At 32.2% G+C, this 24,302-nt stretch overlaps 1 protein-coding gene and 1 non-coding gene across 3 annotated transcripts; both read right to left on the reverse strand.

Moving 5' to 3' along the window:
* Positions 1-1,439: 1,439 nt before the first annotated feature.
* Positions 1,440-10,101, reverse strand: LOC112008197 (probable leucine-rich repeat receptor-like serine/threonine-protein kinase At3g14840). Of its 2 annotated transcripts, XM_065759569.1 has the most exons (7): positions 9,883-10,101; positions 9,506-9,665; positions 2,685-2,756; positions 2,524-2,595; positions 2,361-2,432; positions 1,755-1,826; positions 1,440-1,528 (listed from the first exon to the last, which is right to left on the reverse strand). In XM_065759569.1, exons 1-7 carry the CDS (start codon positions 9,971-9,973, stop codon positions 1,453-1,455), a joined length of 615 nt encoding a protein of 204 aa, XP_065615641.1. In that variant the 5' UTR covers positions 9,974-10,101; the 3' UTR covers positions 1,440-1,452. The 2 variants fall into 2 exon arrangements, with proteins under 2 accessions (XP_065615641.1, XP_065615642.1); XM_065759570.1 differs by lacking the exon at positions 2,685-2,756.
* Positions 10,102-18,420: 8,319 nt separating this feature from the next.
* Positions 18,421-18,527, reverse strand: LOC111994112 (small nucleolar RNA R71). Its single transcript, XR_002881041.1, has one exon. It is a non-coding gene; the product is annotated as a small nucleolar RNA R71 (small nucleolar RNA).
* Between the last annotated feature and the right edge of the window lie 5,775 nt (positions 18,528-24,302).

Here is a 24,302-nt window from a genome sequence, read left to right on the forward strand (position 1 = left end):
ATTAATCTTTCAATTAATTTGCATATAGTTATGTAAATGTATCAATTGTTTCCTTAAAGTTCACAATAAATAATTAAACCAATATTGTCTTAGTTTTACTATTTTTTTTACCAAAAAAAAAAAAAGTTTTAAAAAATGGTTCGGGTTTGGGTCGGGTCGCGGGTCGGGTCGGGTTGACCCGCAAAAAGCGCGGGTCGGGTCACGGGTCAACCCGTTTTTGCTTCGGGTCAAAAAAAATCGGGTTCGGGTCAGGTATTTTTCAGGTCGGGTCGGGTCGGGTCAGAAAATTCTGACCCGTTTTGCCATGTCTAAAAATAAGACAAAGGATTTCTATTACCTTCTCAGCCAATGGGCTACAGCTGGGCTAGCACCTTTGCCACTACCCTAAGCCCTATGTGGCTGAGTCCAAACTCCGAACCCTCCTCCTCGCCTCCTCTTCCCAAAAACGAAATCCCTTGTCACTTCTCACTCTTGTTAGTAAATAATTTCATTCTAAATTTATGGCATGAAAAGAAATTGAAGACAAAATAAAATTCTCAAAATATTTAAGGATATGACATTATTCTATACTCACTATTTTTTTTTTTAATTGATAATCCACGCTCACTAAATTTATTCAATACACCACATTCCTCTTATGTAAAATTGGATTCAATCAAAAACAAAATAACATAAGCATTAAAACTATAAAATAATTGTTAAGAACATACCAATAAATGGTTGGATTTTACCCCTTACCTTAGCAAGACTTTTAACAAACCATAATATAAATAAAACTTTAAAAACTGGATAAATAAATTAAAAAAAAAAAAACACTTTAAGAACCTTTAAATAAGTCAAAGAATCCTATTACAGGTTTCACTTAACTGATGTTTTGGCCCGTTTAACTTCAGAATTCAGACATTTGTTAAACTACAAAGTTGTAGCCCTTTAAGTTAACTTTCCAACCTAACTTGAATCATATTGATTAGACATCTAAACTGAAAGTTATACCCTAAATACTAACTGGTGCACAAGCTGAAATCTTAATCCGAATTAGACTTGGATTTGGTGCAAATTTCGTTTGATTTCTTGCTCCAATTGGATTCAAATTTAATTGGGTTGTCTTTTTTTTAACTTCATCATGACCCTTGTAAAAATAAAGTTCATTAACTTTTTTCTTTGCACAAATTTACTTATTTAATTTCATTCTCTTATAAAAAAAAAAAAACAAATTTCATGCATTAAAATTCAATTAAACACAAAATTAATTATTCAGCATTATTCTAAAATCAAATATAAAATACATTAATTAACCCAAAATAATAATAATAATAATAATAATATGCAAAACTAAGCTTTGATAACCGGTGGGCTATTATCACGGGACTTTAAACGCAATGACGGTGTTGGTCAAAAAAAAAAAAAAAAAACGCAATGACGGTGCGAATAATTGAATAAAGATCTTGAAACTTACAAGTCTTTCATTGTCGTTAGCCCTGCAAACGTTTCAGGCACCTCCCCAGTAAAATAGTTTGAAGTAAAGTGTCTATGACAATAACAATACCAATTTAGAAAAGCCAATAAGCTAAAAAAGATATGCATAAATATAATACAAGTAAAAATAAATTAATGTAAATCAATTTTGCTTGATCATAATGACATTTTTACATCTTACATTCTTACTACAGGGAGGGAGGCCAACCAAAAGAAAAAAAAATAAAGTATAATGCAATAAGTTTTTAAAATATAGTAATTCAAATGAAGGGTCTTACAGCCTTTCTATATTCATTAGGTTCCCAAGCTCTTTAGGAAGACTTCCAGAAAGCATATTGAACTCAAGGGTCCTGTTGATAACAAATTGGAATTCCTTTATAACAAAACATTTTGTAACGATACAAGAAAAAATGTTAGCCACATTTGCACTATACCTTAAAATGACTAGTTTAGTATATGCTTGAAATTGGGAGAAATTTTGTAAAACAATACTTTTTAAATATTATTTATTTAAATTGGTACCATTTTGGAGTTATTTGAGAATCTAGCCTCTAATATAAAATCAAGTTTTAGAGATACAATTTCAACACTTAAAATCATGTTTTCAAAACACGATTTCAGCTGACTTGACTGAATTTTAAGCGATTGTGTTTTTCAACACTTCAAAATTGGGTTTTGCTAAATACCCAAATGATTTCAAAACAGTACCAATTTAAATCATTATTATCAAAAGAATATTATTTGGCAAAATTTGCCCCGACATGAGAACTATTACACATCCACGCTACGCTCACTCAACTAATTCAATATCAATAAGGGGGCATCATACATTGTATAGAAACAGAGTGAAATGGTGGAGTTGCGCAGTAAGAGTAAGAACTCACAAATTTTTTAGAGTGGAGATATTTCCAAGCTCTTTGGGAATGGTACCGGTCAACCGGTTTCCAAGAAGAGAACTGCAATACAGGAGAAGCCATGAATAACAATATGAAAGTCACAAACAAAAACACACACACACACAGAAGGACATAGAGAGAGAGAGAATACACGTCGACAAGCCTTGTGAAGGAGCCCCATTTTGGAGGGATTGTGCCGTTAAGGTAGTTACGGGTCAGGTCACTGTATAAGGAGATGCATAAATTATAAATAAGAGATGAAAACCACAAAAACATAGACAGGTTAATTATTTGCTATTGACTAGTACTTACATATGTTCAAGATAAGGCAAGTTCACCAGTTCTGGTGGCAGAGTGCCCGGGAGACTTTGTTCTTTCAGATATCTGTATTTCCAGCATTGGAAAAATGGGTTTTCTTTTTTAATTTTATTTTTGGCCTTAAAAAATTAAATTTAAAATTCATTCCAATAAAAGAGACACAAATAATATGGTTAGCTGCACCTATAAATTGGTTTCTTTCTTCTCTTAAAATGTTGAGTAACATTCAACTAGTAAAGTCTCTAATATTTATATAAGAAATCTAGAGTTCAATCTCCGCCTATACCAAAAACTGATTAGTATATTGGTCTAATGATAAATTAGGAGTTGACGTCATAAGTTAAAACTCTCTCTTAAAAAAAAAAAATTATTTTTTGTTACCGCTCTAAACTGACCAAACTCCACTTTATACTTTTTACATTTTAAAAACCAATAAATAAATTTAAGTAGGCCATACATGGTATTTCCTCATCAACCATCCAATGTAAACTTATGAAACATGTTAATAATTTCTTATTCAGAATAGTTACAAATAAGTCTTTTTTCTAGTTTTTCACCATCTAACATGGATGTAAAAATTGTATCTTGAACAACTGTTGAAGCTATAGACAAGGATAAATGGATGACTTTAGCAATATAAAGTTGTAATTTGATCAATGGCTAATCATAGGTGGGACTAGAAGCATAATAAAATGAGTATGCTATCTCTTAACATCCCTTATTAGGTTGGTGTGAGATTAAGTTGTAGATAGAAAACTACTCTATTTTATGCCAAGCTTAATAAAGAAAGTAAAATGATATTTTTCCAACTCATTTTAAAAATGCTACCAAACATAGAAAAGTGATGTAGTTTTCTAGGGGGAAAAAAAAAATTTGAAAAATTATTCATTTTCCAAAAACGGTTAAGGTCAAAACAACAAAGTACATGCTCTTTTCTTTTCTATTATTGTTAATATAGTTGTCCATAACTCTTCAAGTAAATGATTATTCTATCATATATGTGTAATCCCCCCCTCCATCCACACTAGGTAACTATAAGGAGGTTTCTATTAGGGTGGCCCCAAGATGCCACCAGCCAACAAGGGTAGAACCAAAAAGGGACAAGAGGGTTGGAATTTTAAAATATTTTTAAAGGTTAATTACAATTTACCAGCTTGTGGTTAGGGCTAATTTCTTGTTGCCTCTCTGTAGTTTAAAAAGTATCATTTAAACCACTCGTGATTGGTTTTGTTATGGAGTCATTACTTAACTCATCACTTTCATCGATAAAATACCACAAAACCTCCAAACTTATAGAAATATCCTTAAAATCTCCAAAATAATACAAATACCCTTAAAACCCCCCAATTGACTACAATGTCCCCTAAGGCCTTTAAAATAACCAAAACACCTCTAAAGCCCTCAAAATGGAAAAAAATATCCACCAATATTTCCAAAATAATTGAAATTCCATTATTACATCCAAAATGCCACTTGAAAATTTTCAATATGATCAAAAACCTCTATAGTGACTAGAACACTTTGGAAACATCTATAATGACAAAAATACACTTAAAATTAGGGGTGTGCATCAAACCCTCAAACCTAAAAAAACTGACCAAACATGATGCCTTGACTTGGTTTTCATGGGTTGGTGAGTTGGGTTAGGCTTAAATTCTATTTTGGGTCTTTGGTTGGGTAGGGTTTGGGTGGATAGTTTCTTCAACCCATCTGATCCGTCATTTATATTAGTTTATTTAAATATCATTATTTTATTTTTTTAAGTTGATAAATTTTGGTATTATAGGAATAAATTTTGATGAATTTGATATAATCTAAGCATATTATATGAATTGTAACAATTTATTGAAAAAAAAAATGTTTAAATAATTAAGAAAGCCTAATTTTTACAAAGCATAAAACATGTATGCACAACCCACTGACCCAACCCAATTAAACCCGACCCATGTGGATTGAGTTGAGTTGGTTTCTACGCATGTAATGGATTGAGTTAAAAATTTCTCAAGTCAATCCATGCAGTCCCCAACCTAAAATCTTCAAAATGACTAAAACACCCTCAAAATTACAAATTGATCCAAATAAACTTGAATACTCCAAAATGACTAAATATCTTTAAAATCTTGAATATGATGACATAAAATGACAAAAATTGAAACCATGGAAATGACCAAGATACCCTAGGAAAACTTCAAGGCAATCACAATATGACTCAAAACTTTGGGAATTGCATCCAAAATTTTTAAATTCATACAAAAAAAAACTTTCAAGTGTTCCTTTGAAGGTTTCAAGTGTTTTGTAATTATCCAAGCAAAAGTGTAATTAGGTAAATGATTAGTTTGGGTCTCATATAATATCAAAAGTTGATAGTAGTTTGTATGTGTGAGTGTATATAAAAGTTTAGCTGTTAATTTTTATTAATTGTTTCTTCTTCTTTTTTGTTATATATTGCACTGTTATTCTGATTGTACTTGTTAGTGTAATTCTGAATAATTTAATTTTGATTTTCTTACTTTTTAGGATGATTTTATATGTTAGAGATTAATATTTTAACGTGGTAAATTAAAGTTGTAATTTAATATCATATTAAAAAATATAGAAAGTTTTTTTAGTTTTTCGTACAAGCCAAATGTTAAAAATGCTTTTGGGAACATTTTTTTGAACATAGCTAAACACTAGGAAATAAACATTTTTCCCCCAAAATTTTTTCTACTAAAAAAATTTTGAGTAGGTGAAAATTTTTTGAGCTAGGATTTTTTTCTCCTAACGGGAGCTCATACAAAAGAAGATATGTTGGAATATGGTCAAATCCACTGAACTATTGCGTGGGTTGCCAATTGAGACAACCCACTTTTCAAGAATTGATGGTGTTTTAGCAATTGGAGAAGATAAAAATATGAAGGTATAGGATGGAAGTGGGAAGCTTTAGTGGTGGGTGTGATTGGCTGAGATTCTAGGTCATATTTGTCAATTTATATAATCAAGAATTGATGGTGTTTTAGCAATTGGAGAAGATAAAAATATGAAGGTATAGGATGGAAGTGGGAAGCTTTAGTGGTGGGTGTGATTGGCTGAGATTCTAGGTCATATTTGTCAATTTATATAAATGAAAGAAAACCATAGACAGCTCTGTGTCATTTTCCCTCATGTCTATCTAAAACAAACCGTATCTCATACCCAATTTTCTAAGGAAAGTGGTGTGTGTATGACTATAAAAAGAAGATGGTTTAAATGATAGTCCACCAGTAATAACATTCTTTGCCACCACCTATATCTATGATTCGAACTCCATCTCCCCTTCCCCGCCTCCCCCCTCCCTAGAAAAAGAGGAAGAAGAAGACACTCACATACATTTTTTATTCTATTTATCTCTATAACTTAAAAGAGTATTTCTATTGTTTTTCCAAAAAAAAAAAATCATTCCATAGTTCCATCAAACATCTCTCTCTCTCTCTCTTCAACCAATCACCAACAAACCATCACTCTTTTACTCTCTTACATGCCAAATTTAAGGTAAATTAGTTTATTTTATTTCTATGATTAATTAATGAGAAAAATTCTATTATTAATTTGCTTTGAAGTGATAAATTGAAGCTGTTAAATTATTCTATTAAGTAAAGTTATGATAGGCCAAGAGTTTTGTAGCTGGTGCTAACAATGGTGATTAGTGAATTTGAAATGAAAAGTAAAATTATTAAATGATTCTATTATTAAGTATAGTTGTTATTGGCTAAACGTTATAACTCAACTAGCAAGTGTTACCGACAAGAATAAGTGGTTGACCCAAGTGATGAAATTGTGTGTTTTCTCATATACAAGTTGTAGATTATGTCTCCACCCATAGTTGTTAGTATCATATAATACTTATTGTATGGTACACAAAAATTTTTGTATAGTAAGGGCATGTTGGAAGTATTCATGAATCATATGATACATAGTTAGGGACATATCATATGAATCGTATCATATCAATAATTATAGCTATCTTACAATGCATCAACATGTGGATTTGAAATGAGTTTTTTTGTTTGTTTATTCCCCCTCTTCTCTTTCTCCTACAAAATTTGAACTATACACTTGACACTTCATTTTCATATTTGCAAATTTCTTTTCTATGCTATGAATAATGTATTAAATGAAAATATAATTGTTTCTTTATTATTGTTATTAGTCTAAGAAGCAAGAATGCCAAGAAGAATATAAAGAAAAAAATTAGAAAAAAGAAGAAGAAAATAGATAGTAAATGTTGATGATGATGAAGAAAATGTTAATGAAGAAATATTTTTTCAAGATGATGAACATGATGATAACATTAACTTAAATGAAGTTGGCTAGGCAAAATAATTAAAATTAATTATTAATCCATTTAAATGTATATGTTATAAACATATGTTAATTTGATTAATTTAATTAGTTTTCTTAAGTATTATTACATAAATGATTATTAAATTGGTTATTAGTTAAATATATTTCAAACTTATTATAAATATACCTTTTATATATGTAATATAATGTATATTTATAATTTTTTTTAAAAATTTATATAGTGTTTGTATATTGTACTAAATTAATACGATATGATACCCAACAAAAATAAATTTAAAATATTAATTCAATTTTGACAAGTACATACAAATATATTTTTGACAACTATGTAGGCATATATAATTGGGTGGCACTATTCTGTTTGTTTTTCCTTCTAACTGGCTAAGATATATTATTGCAACTTGCAATATTTGATGGAGACGCCGAACGAACAAAGGCGGTGGTATACCTTTAATTTCGGAGACAATAATGTCTTGTCAAATAATGAATTCTGAGGGAGCAATTGCATGACGCGTTAGAGAAAGAGAAAGAGAAAGATATAGTAATGAAAATGAAACAAACGGTGTGGTCCTCAATATTATTCCTCATAGCTTTGAACTTTTGACTTTTGACTCAATTATCAATACCGACGGCCTTATCGTCATACTATTCAATTTTTGTGGAATAATAATTGCTGAAAAATTCAATATCAGCAATTTTAAAGTATGTACTCATGTTAAGTTTTTTTACTAGAATTTATATCTAATTTTTGTCATTTTTGAAATCTGCTTATTTTATTATTGTAATTATTAAATTATGAAATAATTAAAAAAAAAAAGTGAGTGTTGTAACTGATAAGACCGTTTCCATTTATTCTGATCAAACTAGCTCCGTTTCATAATAAGATTATCTTTAGAATTATATGAGTGTAATATTTTGGTAAATAGAAGGTAAGAGCATTCCTATTAAAGAATAAGATGCTAAAAGGGGTATATATTAAATTTTAGCATCAAAATTTCAAAAAAATAACTCCATCAAAGCTTTCAAATTGTAAAATTTTTGACATACTACTACAGTGAGATTGTATTAATACAAGCTCACTGTAGCCTAAATTGTAAAAGAAAAAAAAAATTATTTTCATGTTGACCAAGGGGATTGGCTGGTGGTTTATTGGTAGTTGTTTTATTATTATTTTAATGAATAGTTTATAAAAATAATATTATTTAAATAAAATTGTAAAAAAAAAGAATATTTTATGTTTGGTGAATTATAAAATGGTATGTATCATATAATATATTATATAATGTAATTTTTTTTTTTTATAAGCATATATTATGTAATGTAATCAATAGACACCCAACAAACATATATTATATTATTATTTAGGACAGACAAGCTTGACAGTTGTGTTACATCCAAACAAACATATATTAAAAAGAAGTAGTACTAATTTGAGGGGGAAGTCGGTGAGGAAATTATTGTTCAATAATCAATATATACAGATTATTTTATTCTAAATGGGAAGTTTGAAAAGTCAGGAGGGCCATGGCCCTCCCAGCCCCCTTGGCTCCGCCAACAGCTATCCCTTGCATAAATCTCGAAACAATATCTTGAAATAGACTGGTATCTCGCATACCAGTCACAACAATATATATATACCATCTCAAAAATTTGTGAAAGTATTTGTGACTACATTTTTTTTTATATTGTTTGTTTTAAAAATGTAATATTCACAATATTTTTCACAATAAATCCTAAATTTTAAATTGTTTATTGTTTTCTATTTGAACCAACTACTACATTAATTTTTTTACCATTAATAATAAACTATAACAACTTGCTACTTAATATTTATTATAAAAATGTTATGAAAAGTATTATGGAACAGTATTTTTTCCTTTTCCGTTTGTTTTTCCTTTAATAGAAAAATATTATTTGAGGCTTTTTTTTTTTTTTTAATATATATTTTAACTTGGGCTTAGACAACTGCTTCAATTGCTTGTACTGTTACATGGGCACTGACTTTATTGCCTGCGTTTGGATATCACTCAAAGTTACTGTGCGTTTCCAATTTCACGTTTCGGAGCCCTTTTTTTTTTTCGCATGAACAGTAAAATCACTGTGCAGGAGACCATTAACACTGTTCACGCACTGTAGCGCACTGTTTATGTATTAAAAAAATATTAAAAGTAGGTCCCACAACACTATTTACACATTTAAAAATTATTTTGCTACAATGTTTTCAGCAACAATCAGTTTTCAGCAACTTTCAATAACAATAAGTGCTATCCAAACGGACCCATTGTTAAAAATCACTATTTGTATTTTGGATGAAGCTAAAAATCACAATTTTTTCTGCACAGTTCTATTTTTTAACAAAATAAATTCATCAAGCCACGCGCGCAAGTGTAAGTTTTCGTCGTGAACAGTAACACAGTACTTCAATGGTTTGGCAGATAAATCTTTGGTGAAGATATGAGAGAGAGAGAGAGAGAGAGAGAGAGAGAGCATACATGCTGACAACATGGCAGCCGGTGGTATTGGGGATATTGCAATTGCAGTTAACAGCATCATTTTTTGGATCTCTGGCCCATACAGATGGTGCACTGCAAGGATCTTCATCGAAATTCCAGTACTTCCCCAAAGTCTTTGCTATGTCACGTAAAGCTCGTACTGTGAAGCGTTATAACCACCCAAAAAAAAAAAAACATATAAGTAAGGTTAAAAAGAAAATCAAATCGATCAATATTTTCAACCAAATTTTAGTTCAATTACATCCGCATGGAAACAAAGATTTGATAGAAAATAGAAAAGGGAAAAAAACAAAAAAAAAAAAACTCAAGCTATCATATACACTACTGTGTGTGTGTGAGAGAGAGTGAGAACATACTTTCATCATCTACCAATACAGTGGCTCCAAAAACAAAACTCGTGAAGCAAAAGGTGACAGCTGAAGCAAGGAGAAGTCGAATGAAGAACATCCTGAATTTTTTGGATAAATAAACCTAACTTTTGAAGGCAAAAAAATTCGGTGTCCAAAATGGTGTAAAATTGTTATACATGCTAGAGAGAGATCATTGGATATAAAAGTAGTATGACAATAAAGTTGAGAATATATATAATTTTTTTTCTTCTTCACAAGTGGGTGTGAATTTGGTGGTTGCTTTAGGATTTTTTTTTTTTTTTTAGTTTCTATGAAATTTAAATTATATAAAATTTAATAAATTTTTTTTTTGAATATATCAATGTCACAAAAAAAAAAAAAAAAAGAAAAAACAAAAGAGAAAGAAAGAGAGACAAGATTTAGGTATTAAGGACCTGTTTGGATTTAGGGAGAAATGAGGGAGAGTGAAGGGGAGTAGTGTAAAGTTAGCTGAAAATAGGTTAATTTTGAGCTAAATCTACNAACAAGTTGTTAGCCTGTTATTGGTGGGTAAAACATATTAATGTTGAACCCAAAGTAAAATTAGTAATAGCTTACCACATAAGATTTATTGTGAAATTATTGTGAAAATGTTGTAAATGTAGTATTTGTCTTATATTTATTGAACTCAAATTCTTATGATTCTCAAGTAAAAGTGTTCAACATTTATATTAAATGGTCAAAATAAGTTAATTTAGCATAAAATATATTTTTTTAAGTGTATATATATACACATTTTTTTCAAGAAAGATAATTACAGAATATATTAGTTTAAAATAATTATTTAATAATTTTTTTTGCATATATAAATTTATTTTTGGATAAGTGAGGGACCACCTCACATACAAGTAAAGCCGCCCGAGGCCAGACTGTGAAATGGTAGACCCTTAAGACATTTGGAGGCCAACTATTAAGTCAAGCTGTTCCCACTGATTGATTCAATAATTGTAATATTGCAAATTATGATGAAAATAACAAATTCTATTGAAAATTTTGAAATTGTAAAGTCCCAATTAATTTCGCATTTAACCTAAAATATTTCTTGTTTAATTTTTCAAATTCATCTAAAAGTGTTCATGGCTACTCAGCTATTTCATGCTAACTTCTAAGTTTAACCTTTACTCTCTTTGTAAATTAGTGTCTGACAGCATTTTTATTAAGTGGTGAAAATAGATTAATTTAGTATACAATATTTATTTTAAGTGTATATATATACACATTTTTTTCAAGTCAAGTAATTACAGAACATATTAATTTAAAATAAATTTTTTTATAAATTTTTTTTGCATATATAATTATTTTTTTGGACAAGTGAGGGACCACCTCACATACAAGTAAACCCGCCAGAGTCCAGACTGAAATGGGAGACCCTTAAGAAACTTAAAGGGTCTACTATTAAGTCAAGCTATTCCCACCTGATTGATCCAATAATTGCAATATTGCAAATTATGATGAAAATAACAAATTCTATTGAAAATTTTGAAATTGTAAAGTCCCAATTAATTTCGCATTTAAAATATTTCTTGTTTAATTTTTCAAATTCATCTAACGGTGTTCATGGCTACTCAGCTATTTCATGCTGACTTCTAAGTTCAACTTTCTCTCTCTTTGTAAATTAGTGACTGAAAGACATTTTGTTTATAAGTGTGAAAGTCTGAAAATTGTGTATTAAATTATAGGTAATAAAGTATAAGGGTCTTGTCTTATATATAGCAAAACCCACTTCAACAGCTTTTCTATCTTTATTTTTTAGAGTAGAGTTGCTACAGTACTTCTCTATAAGTAGAGAATGTAACTTTTACTATTCATCCATTCAAATGTTTTTTCTATTATAATAATCAAGTATTGAATAAAAAAAATGTTGGAGATTTGTAATTGTTCGAAAAAAATAAATAATAATAAAGAATTAATGAGAAATATAATTAATGAAGTGGAGAAAATGATAGAGAATCCGTTGAAAAGTGCATTTAAAAATATATAAATAAACTAAATGTTATTGCTCACTTCCAAACAATAAAATATAAAGAAGCTGTAGGTGATGCTCTAAGAGGCGCCATTATTGATAATTGAGTCAAAAGTTCAAGTTGTACAGTACAAAGCTTGTACTGTCTTTGCGTATGAGGAATTATATTAACAACTTGCTTTCATGTCTCAAAAAAAAAATGTTTGAATTTTAAGAATAATCTTTATCCAAACGGAGTTGGATATGGCCATCTATTATGACATCCAAGTTTATCTCAGGATTTGAAATTAATGAAACCTTATGCTAATGGTAATCCTACCATTTTGGGTTTTTGTTTTTATTTTTATTTTTTTCATATCAATATTTTCCCTAATTTTTGTAAGATTTACACAATAAAAATAAAATTTACACAATAAGAAATAAAATGCTAAGATTATGCTACATTATGAATCGCTAACAAAAACTTAACAAAATAATATTTTTTTCTATTAAAAAAAAAAATAATATTTCCATAAAGAGTTCAAAATTATTCGTAGTAAAACAAAAATGGCAAATTGGCCCCTCTTTCTCCTCCCTATCAATCTCCAGTGAGAATCATGGAAACCCAGGCCACCAAAACGAATCCATTGTCGGCTACATCTCTAATCAAACACTACCCCAAAGGGCCAAACACCATCAACTCTAACCAAGCTAACTCCATAACCAAAAATAATTTACCATAATTAATCAATGGACAACTTGATCATCAAAACTGAAATTGTCATTATGTAATATATGAATATCCAACGTTAACTTACAAGACAATATTGAAAAAAAAAATTGAATAAACTAGTTTCAGTGGGAATTTCATTTAAAAAACTCATTAAAATGGTCCTCCACTGTTATTCAAATTAAACGAGGACACTTGGTGAGTCATTTGCACGTGTTAGTGCAAATCTGCTTTCATTTTCTTTTAGAAAGAAAATGGTAGAGGTGGAGACGCATTTGACTTGACGACTTGGTGTTTGGAGTGGCCATTGATATTGGGTCTAGGGAAGCCACCCTTTTCTCAGCCTTTAGGCTAATATCAAGTGTAGGTCCAATAAAGCCCTGAAGCACGGTAAAGAGAGATTCTTTGTTGGAGGGATCATTGGATAAACGTAATTGTTGTCTGAGTTTGGTTGGCAAGTGCGAAATCTAAATTATACTTTGGCTAGCAAATTACATCGCTGTGCTTGATGTTGGCTTATTTGGAAAGAGGCGGAGGCTTTAAAGCTTGTTCCCAACGCTTATTGTTTAAATATTGTTACAATATAATTCCAATGGATTTAGGTCCATAATTGTAGGTTATTTATACATCACACATTGTCTACAGAAAAAAATATTATTTTGTTAAGTTTTTGTTAGCGGATTCATAATGTAGCATAATCTTAGCATTTTATTTCTTATTGTGTAAATTTTATTTTTTATTGTGTAAATCTTAACAAAAATTAGGGAAAATATTGATATGAAAAAATAAAAATAAAAACCCCAAAATAGGGTAGGATTACCATTAGCATAAGGTTTCATTAATTTCAAATCCTGAGATAAACTTGGATGGTCAAAGTATAGATGGCCATATCCAACTCCGTTTGGGATAAAGATTATTCTTAAAATTCAAACTTTTTTTTTTTTCTTGAGACATGAAAGCAAGTTGTTAATATTATTCCTCATATGCAAAGACAGTACAAGCTTTGTACTGTACAACTTTGAACTTCTGACTCAATTATCAATAATGGCGGCCTTAGAGCATCACCTACAGCTTCTTTATATTTTTGTATTGTTTGGAAAGTGAGCAATAATATTTAGTTTTTATTTATATATATTTTTAAATGTACTTTTCAACAGATTCTCTATCATTTTCTCCACTTCATTTAATTATTATTTCTTCATTAATTCTTTATTTATTATTTATTCTTTTTCGAACAATTACAAATCTTTCAACATTTTTTTTATTCAATACTTGATTATTATAATAGAAAAAAACATTTGAAGGATGAATAGTAAAAGTTACAGTGTTCTCTACTTATAGAAAAGTACTGTAGCAACTCTACTCTAAAAAATAAAGATAGAAAAGCTGTTGGAGTGGGTTTTTGGAGAGTTGTTGCTCTAAAATTGGCTTTAAAGAAGCCATTGGAGATGCTCTTATCATCATACTTTTCAATTTTTGCGGAACAATAATTGCAAAAATGAAGACCAGATCAACAATTCAATAAGATGACTCGATTGAAACTAATCGCCACAACTCAGTTCAAAATCTTCTTTATTATTATTATTATTATTATTATTATTATTGAATGTAAATTTGAAACTAATCACCACAACTCAATTCAAAATCTTTTTTTTTCTATTGAATGTAAATTTGTCAAATTTATTGTCGAAAAATTTTCAAAATATCAAAAATCAATAATTATTTCATATAGCTCAAAAAAAAGGGGGGGGGGGTGGGGGGGAAAGATGCCCAAAAAAAATATATATATATATACATAAAGCACATATCCATATATATCATAAAGAAAGTAGTCAGAAGTAGTTTCAAAAAGAGAAATATAAAAAAAGAAAAAACTTATACATCTTGAATTGTCTAAAGAAAGAGAAAGAAAGGGGCTAAGATATAAGGCTAGTGAACAAAGAGCCTTCTGAGGGACTTGCAGGAACAATTGAGGAAGAAAGAATCAGCTGTTTCTTGACTTTCAAATCTTGCAATGCCTTATGAGCATGAGTCAAAGCTTCCTCAGCAGCAACAATTTCAGCATTAAGATCCTTGGAAGCCTTCCTCTGGAATAGTGTGTGGGCGAAAAACCGTAGGTACTCCAGCAAAAAGGACAATTTGAACTTGGCCTCTATGAGATCCTGCACCACTTCCCTCCACTCCAAACTCCTCTCCTCAGATAAGGAGTCAAGAGAAGAGTCCCTTAGAGAAATCAACACAACACAAGGAGCTCTATCAGGATGTTGCCCAGAAAAATGCCTCCCTTGAACCCACTGGTGAAGTCCTCATGAGCTATGAACATTCCCTCCAAGAGTGGCAAGTCCTTAGCAGGCACAAAGAATCGCAGGAAGCTACCAAAGGGAGGCCCAAAACGGTGAAAGTGGCTCGCAGCGAGGCTGTTGAACTCCAAAGAATCAAAACGGGCCAGGAAAGTAGAAAGCCTTGAGCTAGGATCTAAGACAGCCATCTTTGGGGCTTCCTCCATTGTTGTATTTCCACCTTTAGAAACTAAAGGATTTTCAAGTCTTTGGGAGGTCTAACAGATCCCTGTCTAGGAGCAAGTCCCTTAGCTTCCTCAGCAATCGCAGACTTAGGTCCCTTAGTTCTTGCATCAACACCTAAAAAAAAGAAAAGAAAAAACACAGGGTCATAGTTTTTAAAAAAAGAAAAGAAAAGGGAGACAAAAGGAGGAGAGCAAGGGAAAGGTTAAAAACGTGTACCAGCCTCCTGTGATAGAGCTTCCTTTTAAGCTTGGGCAACCACTTCAACCATCGTGGGAAGTTTGTCCTCCTATCCCTCTGACCTCTTAGAAGACTCTGTGAAAGGATACAATGTAGGTTGAAAGAAGAGTGAAGAGATCTTGGCAAAATTATTGGAGGAAGGGAGGGACACTGAAGGCTTCCCCATAAATAAAAAAATTAAAAAAAAAAAGATATGAATTAAAAAGGGGGGAGGGCAACAATAACAAGTAGTACACACCTCCAGAAGTCTCTAACTCTAAGGAAGAGGCAGGTTCAGGGGCAAGTCGGGCACTGACTTAGCCTGAAAGAGAAAAAAGAATAAAATCCATCAAGAAGAAAGGATAAAAGAAACAAGAAAATAGGCATTAATAAAGGATGGGATAAGGTTTACTTGCTAGTGTAGATACGCAAGTTCAGTTGTAGGCTCAATTGTTACAATTTTAATTGGGCTGGGAGTCTGTACAAGTTCAAGATCCTGGGAAACTAGAGGCTAAGAGACTTCAGGATCCTAGATAGCCAACGAGGCAAGAGATAAAAAGGGTTGGGCATCCTTGACCACTTGCCTAGCCTCCCTAGCCACGCCACCACTACAGGGCTCCTTCTCCACACCTAAGGCAGCGAGGGCTGAGCTGCCATCACTTCTTTCACCAAAGCACCACCACTCACAGAAGGAGACACCTCGATCTGCAAAAGAAAAGAGAGGCAGGAAGAAACAAGTGACAGAACATCAAAAAAAAAAAAAAAACATACACAGTGCCGAAGAAAGAAAGAAAACAGAAAGTGAAAGAGAATAAGTAAATAAGGGTCATACCACATCATTACTAGAGGATTGACTCTTTGCCCCCTTAGGGTTTGACTTGCACTTAGACTACAAAAAGAGGAAAGACCGTTCATCAGTAAGGAAAAAGGAGACACAATAGAACAACAAACCAGAGTAAGGAAATGTCATAAAAGAGAGAAGAAGGAATGAAACCTGACCTTTCTCTCTCTCTACAGATTCTTCAACAGTCTTTTTCTTACTACGGGGACGCCTAGAGAGTCCTAGGGAAATAGAGATATAATGTTGATAAGTGTAATTTTCACATGATTTTTATTATCCTCTTATTTATTAAAATTGTTAGTTTTCCTTTATTTCTTTTGATTTGATTTGATTTTTATTTATATTTATCTATTCATTTGTTCTTTGAAGGAATGAGAAGATTCAGATTAATCTACAAAGGCTTTACATGCAAAGTGGGGCTAAGCCAATTAAATCTAAGTCCAATTCAGATTAGGATTCCAGCTTGCACATCAGTTAGTATTTTTGACATAACTTTCAGCTTAGATATCCAATCGAAATGATTCAAGTTGGGCTGGAAAGTAACTTAAAGGGCTACAACTTTGTAGTTTACCAAAAGTCCGAATTCCGACGTTAAATGGGCCAAAATCGTTGGTTAAGTGAAGCCTAAAAATTTGGGATTTTCTCCAAACGGGAATAGGATTCCTTGACCTATTTAAAGGCTCTTTAGGGAAAAAAAGAAAAAAGAAGAAGAGAAACCTAAGAGGAAAAGGGGGCTGCTGCATAGAAGAATTTGCTTTTGGGAGTCTTTATAAAGAGGAGGATTTGAGGACAAAGGCGAGAGCTTCATGTTGATCAACCAATGCAGATGAAAGACATAAGTTTTATTTGTTTTCTTTTCAATTTTATTATGAACTAAATTTTATTTTCTAAAGCAGTGATGTAGTCTAGTAATGAACACATAATTTATTTTTTGAGTTATTTTATTTTTAATATTTCCATGATTGAGTGTTTAATTCTTATTCTTAATGCTTACTATTTTTTACAAATTATAGTTTAATCAATTGAATTACAATGAGACCGAGAGATGATTTGTTATTTTAGTTTTAGAATTAAACACCATTAGTTGAGTGAAAGTAGAGATGCTTTACCGTGACTAGTGTGATTTTTCAAAAAAATTCAAAGTACGTAATGAGTCTTCAATTAATTAAATTCACATAGAGATATGGAATTGTTAGTTGAAGATATTTTTGATATTATTCAAGAGAAGATATTGAATACTTAAGGAATTTTTAATCATCAACGGGAGATTATTAGAATTTAATAATTAGGAAGAATAAATTGTGTGGGATTTGTTAGGTGAAATCAACTGCTCTAGATCCATTCTTATCATATTTTTACACTGTTAGGTTTTTTTACGCCTTGTTAATTCTTTTTATTCGTAGATTTATTTTTATTAAATAGTTTAATTTAATTTAGAGAATAGAACATTCCATTTATTTTCGATTTTCTAAATAGTAATTAATTTAGTGAATTTCGTTATTCAATAACATAGTTAATCCTTGTGGGTTCGACATTCGTTTTCTAAAAACACTTTACTACTTGTTACGATTCTGTGCACTTGCAGATTATTTTACGCGAACAAGTTTTTGGTGCCGTTGACAGGGATTAACTATTTGTTATTGAAATTGATACTAGCTAGATATTTACTACTTTGGATTTTGTTTTATTTAATTAAAAAAAAAATTAATTAGGTGCATCTGAGTTTGTTTTCCTTCTTTTCAGGAATTAGAAGTGCATGCCCTAATCTAAACCATTAGAGCATACACTCTTTGATCCTGAAATTGAAAGAACTTTACGTCAGCTCAAGAAAGAAAAGAAGAAAAAGGCCAACACATCTCTATCTAAGATGGTCGATCAAGAGCAAAAGGCGTTAAGGGATTATGCTATGCCCTCGGTAAATGGAGCTACATCGAGCATAAGGAGGCCAGCCATACAAGCCAATAATTTTAAGATCAAGCCGGCCATCATTCAAATGATATAGCAGACTGTCCAGTTCGGGGGGTTGTCACAAGAGGATCCTAATGTCCATATTGCAAATTTCTTGGAAATTTGTGATACTTTTAAACATAACGGAGTGACAGATGATGTGATTCGACTAAGGCTTTTTTCCTTCTCACTTAGGGATAAAGCAAAAGTTTGGTTGAATTCTTTGCCACATGGCATCATTACTACATGGGAGGAGTTGGCACAAAAATTCTTAGCAAAATATTTCCCTCCTGCAAAGACAGCAAAGCTAAGGAATGATATCACCACGTTCATCCAATTTGAGGGTGAATCATTATATGAAGCATGGGAGAGGTACAAAGATTTATTGTGAAGGTGTCCTCATCATGACCTTCCAGCATGGCTTCAAGTGCAAACATTCTACAATGGTCTAGGAGCTACAAACAGGCCTATGGTTAGTGCAACAGCTGGTGGAGCTTTAATGAGTAAAACTCATGAGGCAGCCTATGAACTTCTAGAAGAATTGGCATCCAACAACTATCAATGGCCTACAGAAAGAGCAATGCCAAGAAAGACAACTGGAGTTTTAGAACTTGATTCTATTACCTCATTGGTGACATAAATGGCAACTTTGTCTCAACAACTAGATAAAATGAATGTTAATGCTATTCAAACTAATGTTGTTTGTGATCATTGTGCAGGAAATCATTCAAGTGTTGACTGCCAAGTGGGAAATCCTTTTGCCCAATCGAGTTATGGACAGACAAATTACGTGTCAAATTTTCAACGTCAAAATAATCCATACTCGAACACATACAATCCTAGATGGAGGAATCACCCCAACTTCTCATGGAGTAATAACCAAGGGTAGGCTAAACCACCACAGCAAGTTCCACAGCAAGAGAAGAAGCCGACACTTAAGGACATGTTCATGTAGTACATGCATAAGACAGATGTGGCGATCCAAAACAACTCAGCTTCAATCCGCAATCTTGAGGTGCAAATCGGTCAGCTCGCAAGCATGCTCACAGAGAGGACTACAAGAACTTTGCCAAGCAACACTATCATCAATCCCAAAGAACATGTAAAGGCAATATCATTGAGAAGTGGACGAACATATGAGGAGCCAAAAGTAACAAATGCCAAACAAGATGAAGCTATGGATAATGAGGAGTCAAAGATGAAGGAAGTCGAGTCAGAGATGAAAGAAGTGGAGCAAGCCGAGAAGACTAAGGAGAATGAAAGAGCTTCAAAATCCAAAAAATCCAGGGAAGTTACTTTTGAGACTTATTCTCCTTCAATTTATGATCCACCAATTCCTTTTCCGCAAAGATTAAGAAAAAACAATGTGGATGATCAGTTTTCTAAATTTCTAAATATATTTAAGCAATTGCATATTAATATTCCTCTCATTGAAGCTTTGGAACAAATGTCTAAATATGCTAAATTTTTGAAGGATATTATATCAAAGAAGCGGAAATTGGAGGAGCATGAAACAGTAATGCTAATAGAGGAGAGTAGTGCAATCTTACAAAAGAAGCTACCGCCTAAGCTAAAAGATCCGGGGAGTTTCACTATCCCTTGCACTATAGGAAAATCTTATTTTGATAGAGCTTTATGTGATTTAGGGGCAAGTATTAATTTAATGCCTTTCTCTATTTTCAGGAAATTGGGTCTTGAGAAGTAAAGCCGACCACTATCTCTTTACAATTGGTGGATAGATCCATTAAATATCCAAGAGGAGCCATTGAGAACGTATTAGTAAAAGTTGACAAGTTCATCTTCCCGGCTGACTTCACTGTCCTTGATATGGATGAGGACGAGGAGATTCCTTTGATATTGGGTCGACCTTTCCTTGCGACGGGGAGAACCCTAATTGATGTCCAGCAAGGAAAGCTTGTTTTGAGGGTCGGAGAGGATGAGGTCACTTTTGATGTATTTAAGTCTATGGAATTTCCTTCCGAGACACATTCTTGTTTTCAAATAAGTGACTGAGACATGATCATGGCTGATGAGACTTGTGCAATTGATTTTCAAAAGTTACCACTTGAGGTATGTCTTACTCGCTCTACACCTGTTAAATTCAATAATGAAGAGGTTAAAGAGTGTGAAAGATATTTGGAGGCTACACCACTCTTTCCCCCTTCAATGCAACCAAAAGTGGAAGATCTAAAATCATGTCATCCAACATCTCCATCAGAGGAACCTCCTAAACTTGAGCTCAAACCGCTTCCATCAAATTTAAGGTACGCTTTCTTAGGCCAAGACTCTACTTTGCCAGTTATTATTAACAGTTCTTTGAGTGATGTAGAGGAGGAAAAGTTGCTGAGAATCTTACGGGAACACAAAATGGCTTTGGGTGGGACCATCTCTGACATCAAAGGAATTAGTCCTTCAATTTGCACACACAGGATTTTAATGGAGGATAACATCTAGCTACAGACGTTAAATAAAGCGCTTTTGGGAGGCAACCCAAGTTTTTTATTTTTATGTTTATGTTTTCATTTTTCATTTTTTTTTTCTTTATCTTTTTTTTTTCCTTTCATTTTGTAGGAATAAAGAGACCAAAGAAATCTTCAATGGGTACATGGCTGCACCTCAAGGAAAAATATTCAATTAAAAATCAGGGGAGCATCTCTTCTCCTTTCTCATTCTTTTAATTAGTTTTTCTTCCTTTTTCCCATTGAGGACAATGTGAAATTTAAGTTTGGGGGAAGGAAATTTATTTTATTTATTAAAAAAAAAAATTTTGCCTATGATAAGATTATGGTTGAATTTTCTTATAATTTTTAGGAATCATTCTCATTGCTTAAGTCCAGTTGTTAATTCTTTACTTGATCTTGTTTAATTTGATATGATCATTAATCATTGTGCATACCTAGAGAAATTTTATGTGAATTTTGTAAATTTTGATGATCTCTACTTATTCTAGAACTTGTTAAATTACTCTCATGGAGAAATCTTATACAGAATATTACTTGGGAAGTGATTTAGGCATTCTTTGAATCGATTGAGCCTTTGAAGCTTACCTCTTTATTATCTTTATCCCTAGTTATCCGACTGATCTATTCTTACACTGGGTTGAAGAAAAGAGAAGATATATGAGTGTTTGAAAAAAAAAAGAAAAAGAAAAAGAAGAAGAAGAAGAAGAAGAAGAAAATTGTACAGAGTTCCATTTACTCCAATGTTTTGAGTTGCTTGGTAACTAGGGGTATTCATTACCAATGTTTACTCTTATGTCAAACCGTAACTTGAAATATGAGTATGCAAAAGCACTTCAAGTTTGTGACTTGTTGAGTAACTGGGTGCATCCATCACAAATGCCTGCATTCACATCAAAAGATAAGTGACGACTTGAAGTAAGAAAAAAAAATTTGATGAAGAGAGGTATTTTGAGATATTCAAAGGACTAAGAAAAAGTTATATTTTAGAAGTGAGAATGCTCTATTTGCTTGAACCTTATCTTTTCTTTATAGCCCTCACTATATCCATACATCACAAGCCTAATAAAGACCTATTGATCCTGGGTAATATTTTGTTTTATATTAGTGGAGAGTGATTTAAAAAGCAAGCTTATGGAGTTTTTAGAAATCTGTACTTATTTACTTGTTTGCATAAAACTATCCAGAAAGCTAATGATGAAGTAAGAATGATAATGTGATGGAGTTGAGTTTTGAATTAACTTTTGGACTTGATTAATTTGTGTAAAGTTGTTGTTTACAACTATGTATTTTGTTGGCTTTTATTCCGTGCCAAATTTGATTGTAATTATTATCAATTGTTTATATCCTGTATCTGTTGTGGGATTTGTTGTAAGGGTTGTGTGATGGAGAAAGAGTGTAAAGACTCAAGCATTTGGAGGTTGAAGAATTCTCGCGGGTATGTCACGACCTAGCTTTTCGCGAAGTGAAACATGTGCCCTGCACATGCTGGAATGCAAAGAGTCAGGCCAGGTGGAGACAGCTGTGTCTTGCGAGTATCTCGCGGGTAAGGCCTTCCTGCAAGACACCCGCGAGGCTATCCGTTCTGCCAACCTGTACTGAATGACTCACACTTTCTGTGTCTATCCTATATATACCATCATTACCCACAAATGTTGAGGAATGCTTCAGAGAGAAAAACCCTAGCCAAACACATTGAGAATTAGAGATTGTCATCCCCACCTTTCTCTATACACTTGCTTGTAGTATCTCCTCAACCCTTCCCTCTCTATTTTCCATACCATTGAGAGGGTGATAGCCCAAACACTTACCACACCCTTTGAGAGTGTTGTATGACATTTTGGTGCTGCTAGGAAGCATTAGAAAAAGCCAAGGATGGCAGATGCAACATGGAGCTTGTTGCGGGATCCGGAGAGCTAGACAAGACACGGTTCCGAGAAGCCTTGTTGGAGTAGGAGCTTGGAGGGCTTAGGTATATCAGGTAGATTAGTCTTGGAGGGTCTCTTGCTAACCCATGTATCCCAACTGATTTTCTAGTGGATCGATTTCCGCTAGAAGGGCGGCGGAGAGGTTTTTCGCCGAGTTCTTCGGTTTCCTCTTCGAAAACACATCTTGGTGTTTTCTGTGTTTGCATCCTTCTTCCCTACTCTTTTATATTCCATTATACTGCTGTGTTGTTTAGTTTATGAATTAGAGTAGCTTATTTGTTCATCCGCTCGCATTTACACTATTCCGCACTTAGTATTAAGTTAGTGTAAAATCTATCGAGTCGTAATTTTAAGTGGGGGTCTAAATTGCTCTTGTGTTTTCAACACATTTTCGAGCTTTCAATTTGGAATGATTCCTTTGAATTATAAGCTTTATGCAGATCTTTGAGGCAAGAAAAAAAAAAGAAAAAAATTTTAAAATTTATGAAGCAAAGCTTGTTTTAGTTGTTTTTTTTTTTTTTTTCTTTCTTTGCTCGAGAACTAGCAAAGTTTAAGTTTGGGAGAATTTAATAAGTGTAATTTTTACTGCTTTTTATTATCCTCTTATTTATTAAAATTGTTAGTTTTCCTTTATTTCTTTTGATTTGATTTGATTTTATTTATATTTATCTATTCATTAATTCTTTTAAGGAATGAGATGATTCAAATTAATTTACAAGAGCTTTACATGCAAAGTGGGGCTAAGCCAATTAAATCCAAGTCCAATTCAGATTAGGATTCCAGCTTGCACATCAGTTAGTATTTTTGGCATAGATTTCGGCTCAAATATCCAATAGAGATGATTCAAGTTGGGCTGGAAATTTAACTTAAAGGGCTACAACTTTGTAGTTTACCAAAAGTCCGAATTCCGAAGTTAAATGAGCCAAAATCGTCGGTTAAATGAAACCTAAAAATCTGGGATTTTCTCCAAACGGGAATAGGATTCCTTGACCTATTTAAAAAAAAAAATTTAATTTATGAAGCAAAGCTTGTTTTTTTTTTTTTTTTTTTCCGAGGACTAGCAAAGTTTAAGTTTGGGGGGGAATTTGATAAGTGTAATTTTTACATGATTTTTATTATCCTCTTATTTATTGAAATTGTTAGTTTTCCTTTATTTCTTTTGATTTGACTTAATTTTTATTTATATTTATCTATTCATTTGTTCTTTGAAGGAATGAGAAGATTCAGATTAATCTACAAGGGCTTTACATGCAAAGTGGGGCTAAGCCAATTAAATCCAAGTCCAATTCAGATTAGGATTCCAGCTTGCACATCAGTTAGTATTTTTGGTATAACTTTCGACTCAGATATCCAATCGAGATGATTCAAGTTGGGCTGGAAATTTAACTTAAAAGGCTACAACTTTGTAGTTTACCAAAAGTCCGAATTCCGACGTTAAATGGGCCAAAATCGTTGGTTAAGTGAAGCCTAAAAATCTGGGATTTTCTCCAAACGGGAATAGGATTCCTTGACCTATTTAAAGGCTCTTTAGGGAAAAAAAGAAAAAAAAAAAAAAAAAAGAAGAGAAACCTGAGAGGAAAAGGGGGCTGCTGCATAGAAGAATTTGCTTTTGGGAGTCTTTATGAAGAGGAGGATCTGAGGACAATGGCGAGAGCTTCATGTTGATCAACCAATGCAGATGAAAGACATAAGTTTTATTTGTTTTCTGTTCAATTTTATTATGAACTAAATTTTATTTTCTAGAGTAGTGATGTAGTCTAGTAATGAACACATAATTTATTTTTTGAGTTATTTTATTT

Source organism: Quercus suber, unplaced genomic scaffold, assembly GCF_002906115.3.
Source record: "Quercus suber isolate HL8 unplaced genomic scaffold, Cork oak 2.0 scaffold_332, whole genome shotgun sequence".
Taxonomy (NCBI): Eukaryota; Viridiplantae; Streptophyta; class Magnoliopsida; order Fagales; family Fagaceae; genus Quercus; species Quercus suber.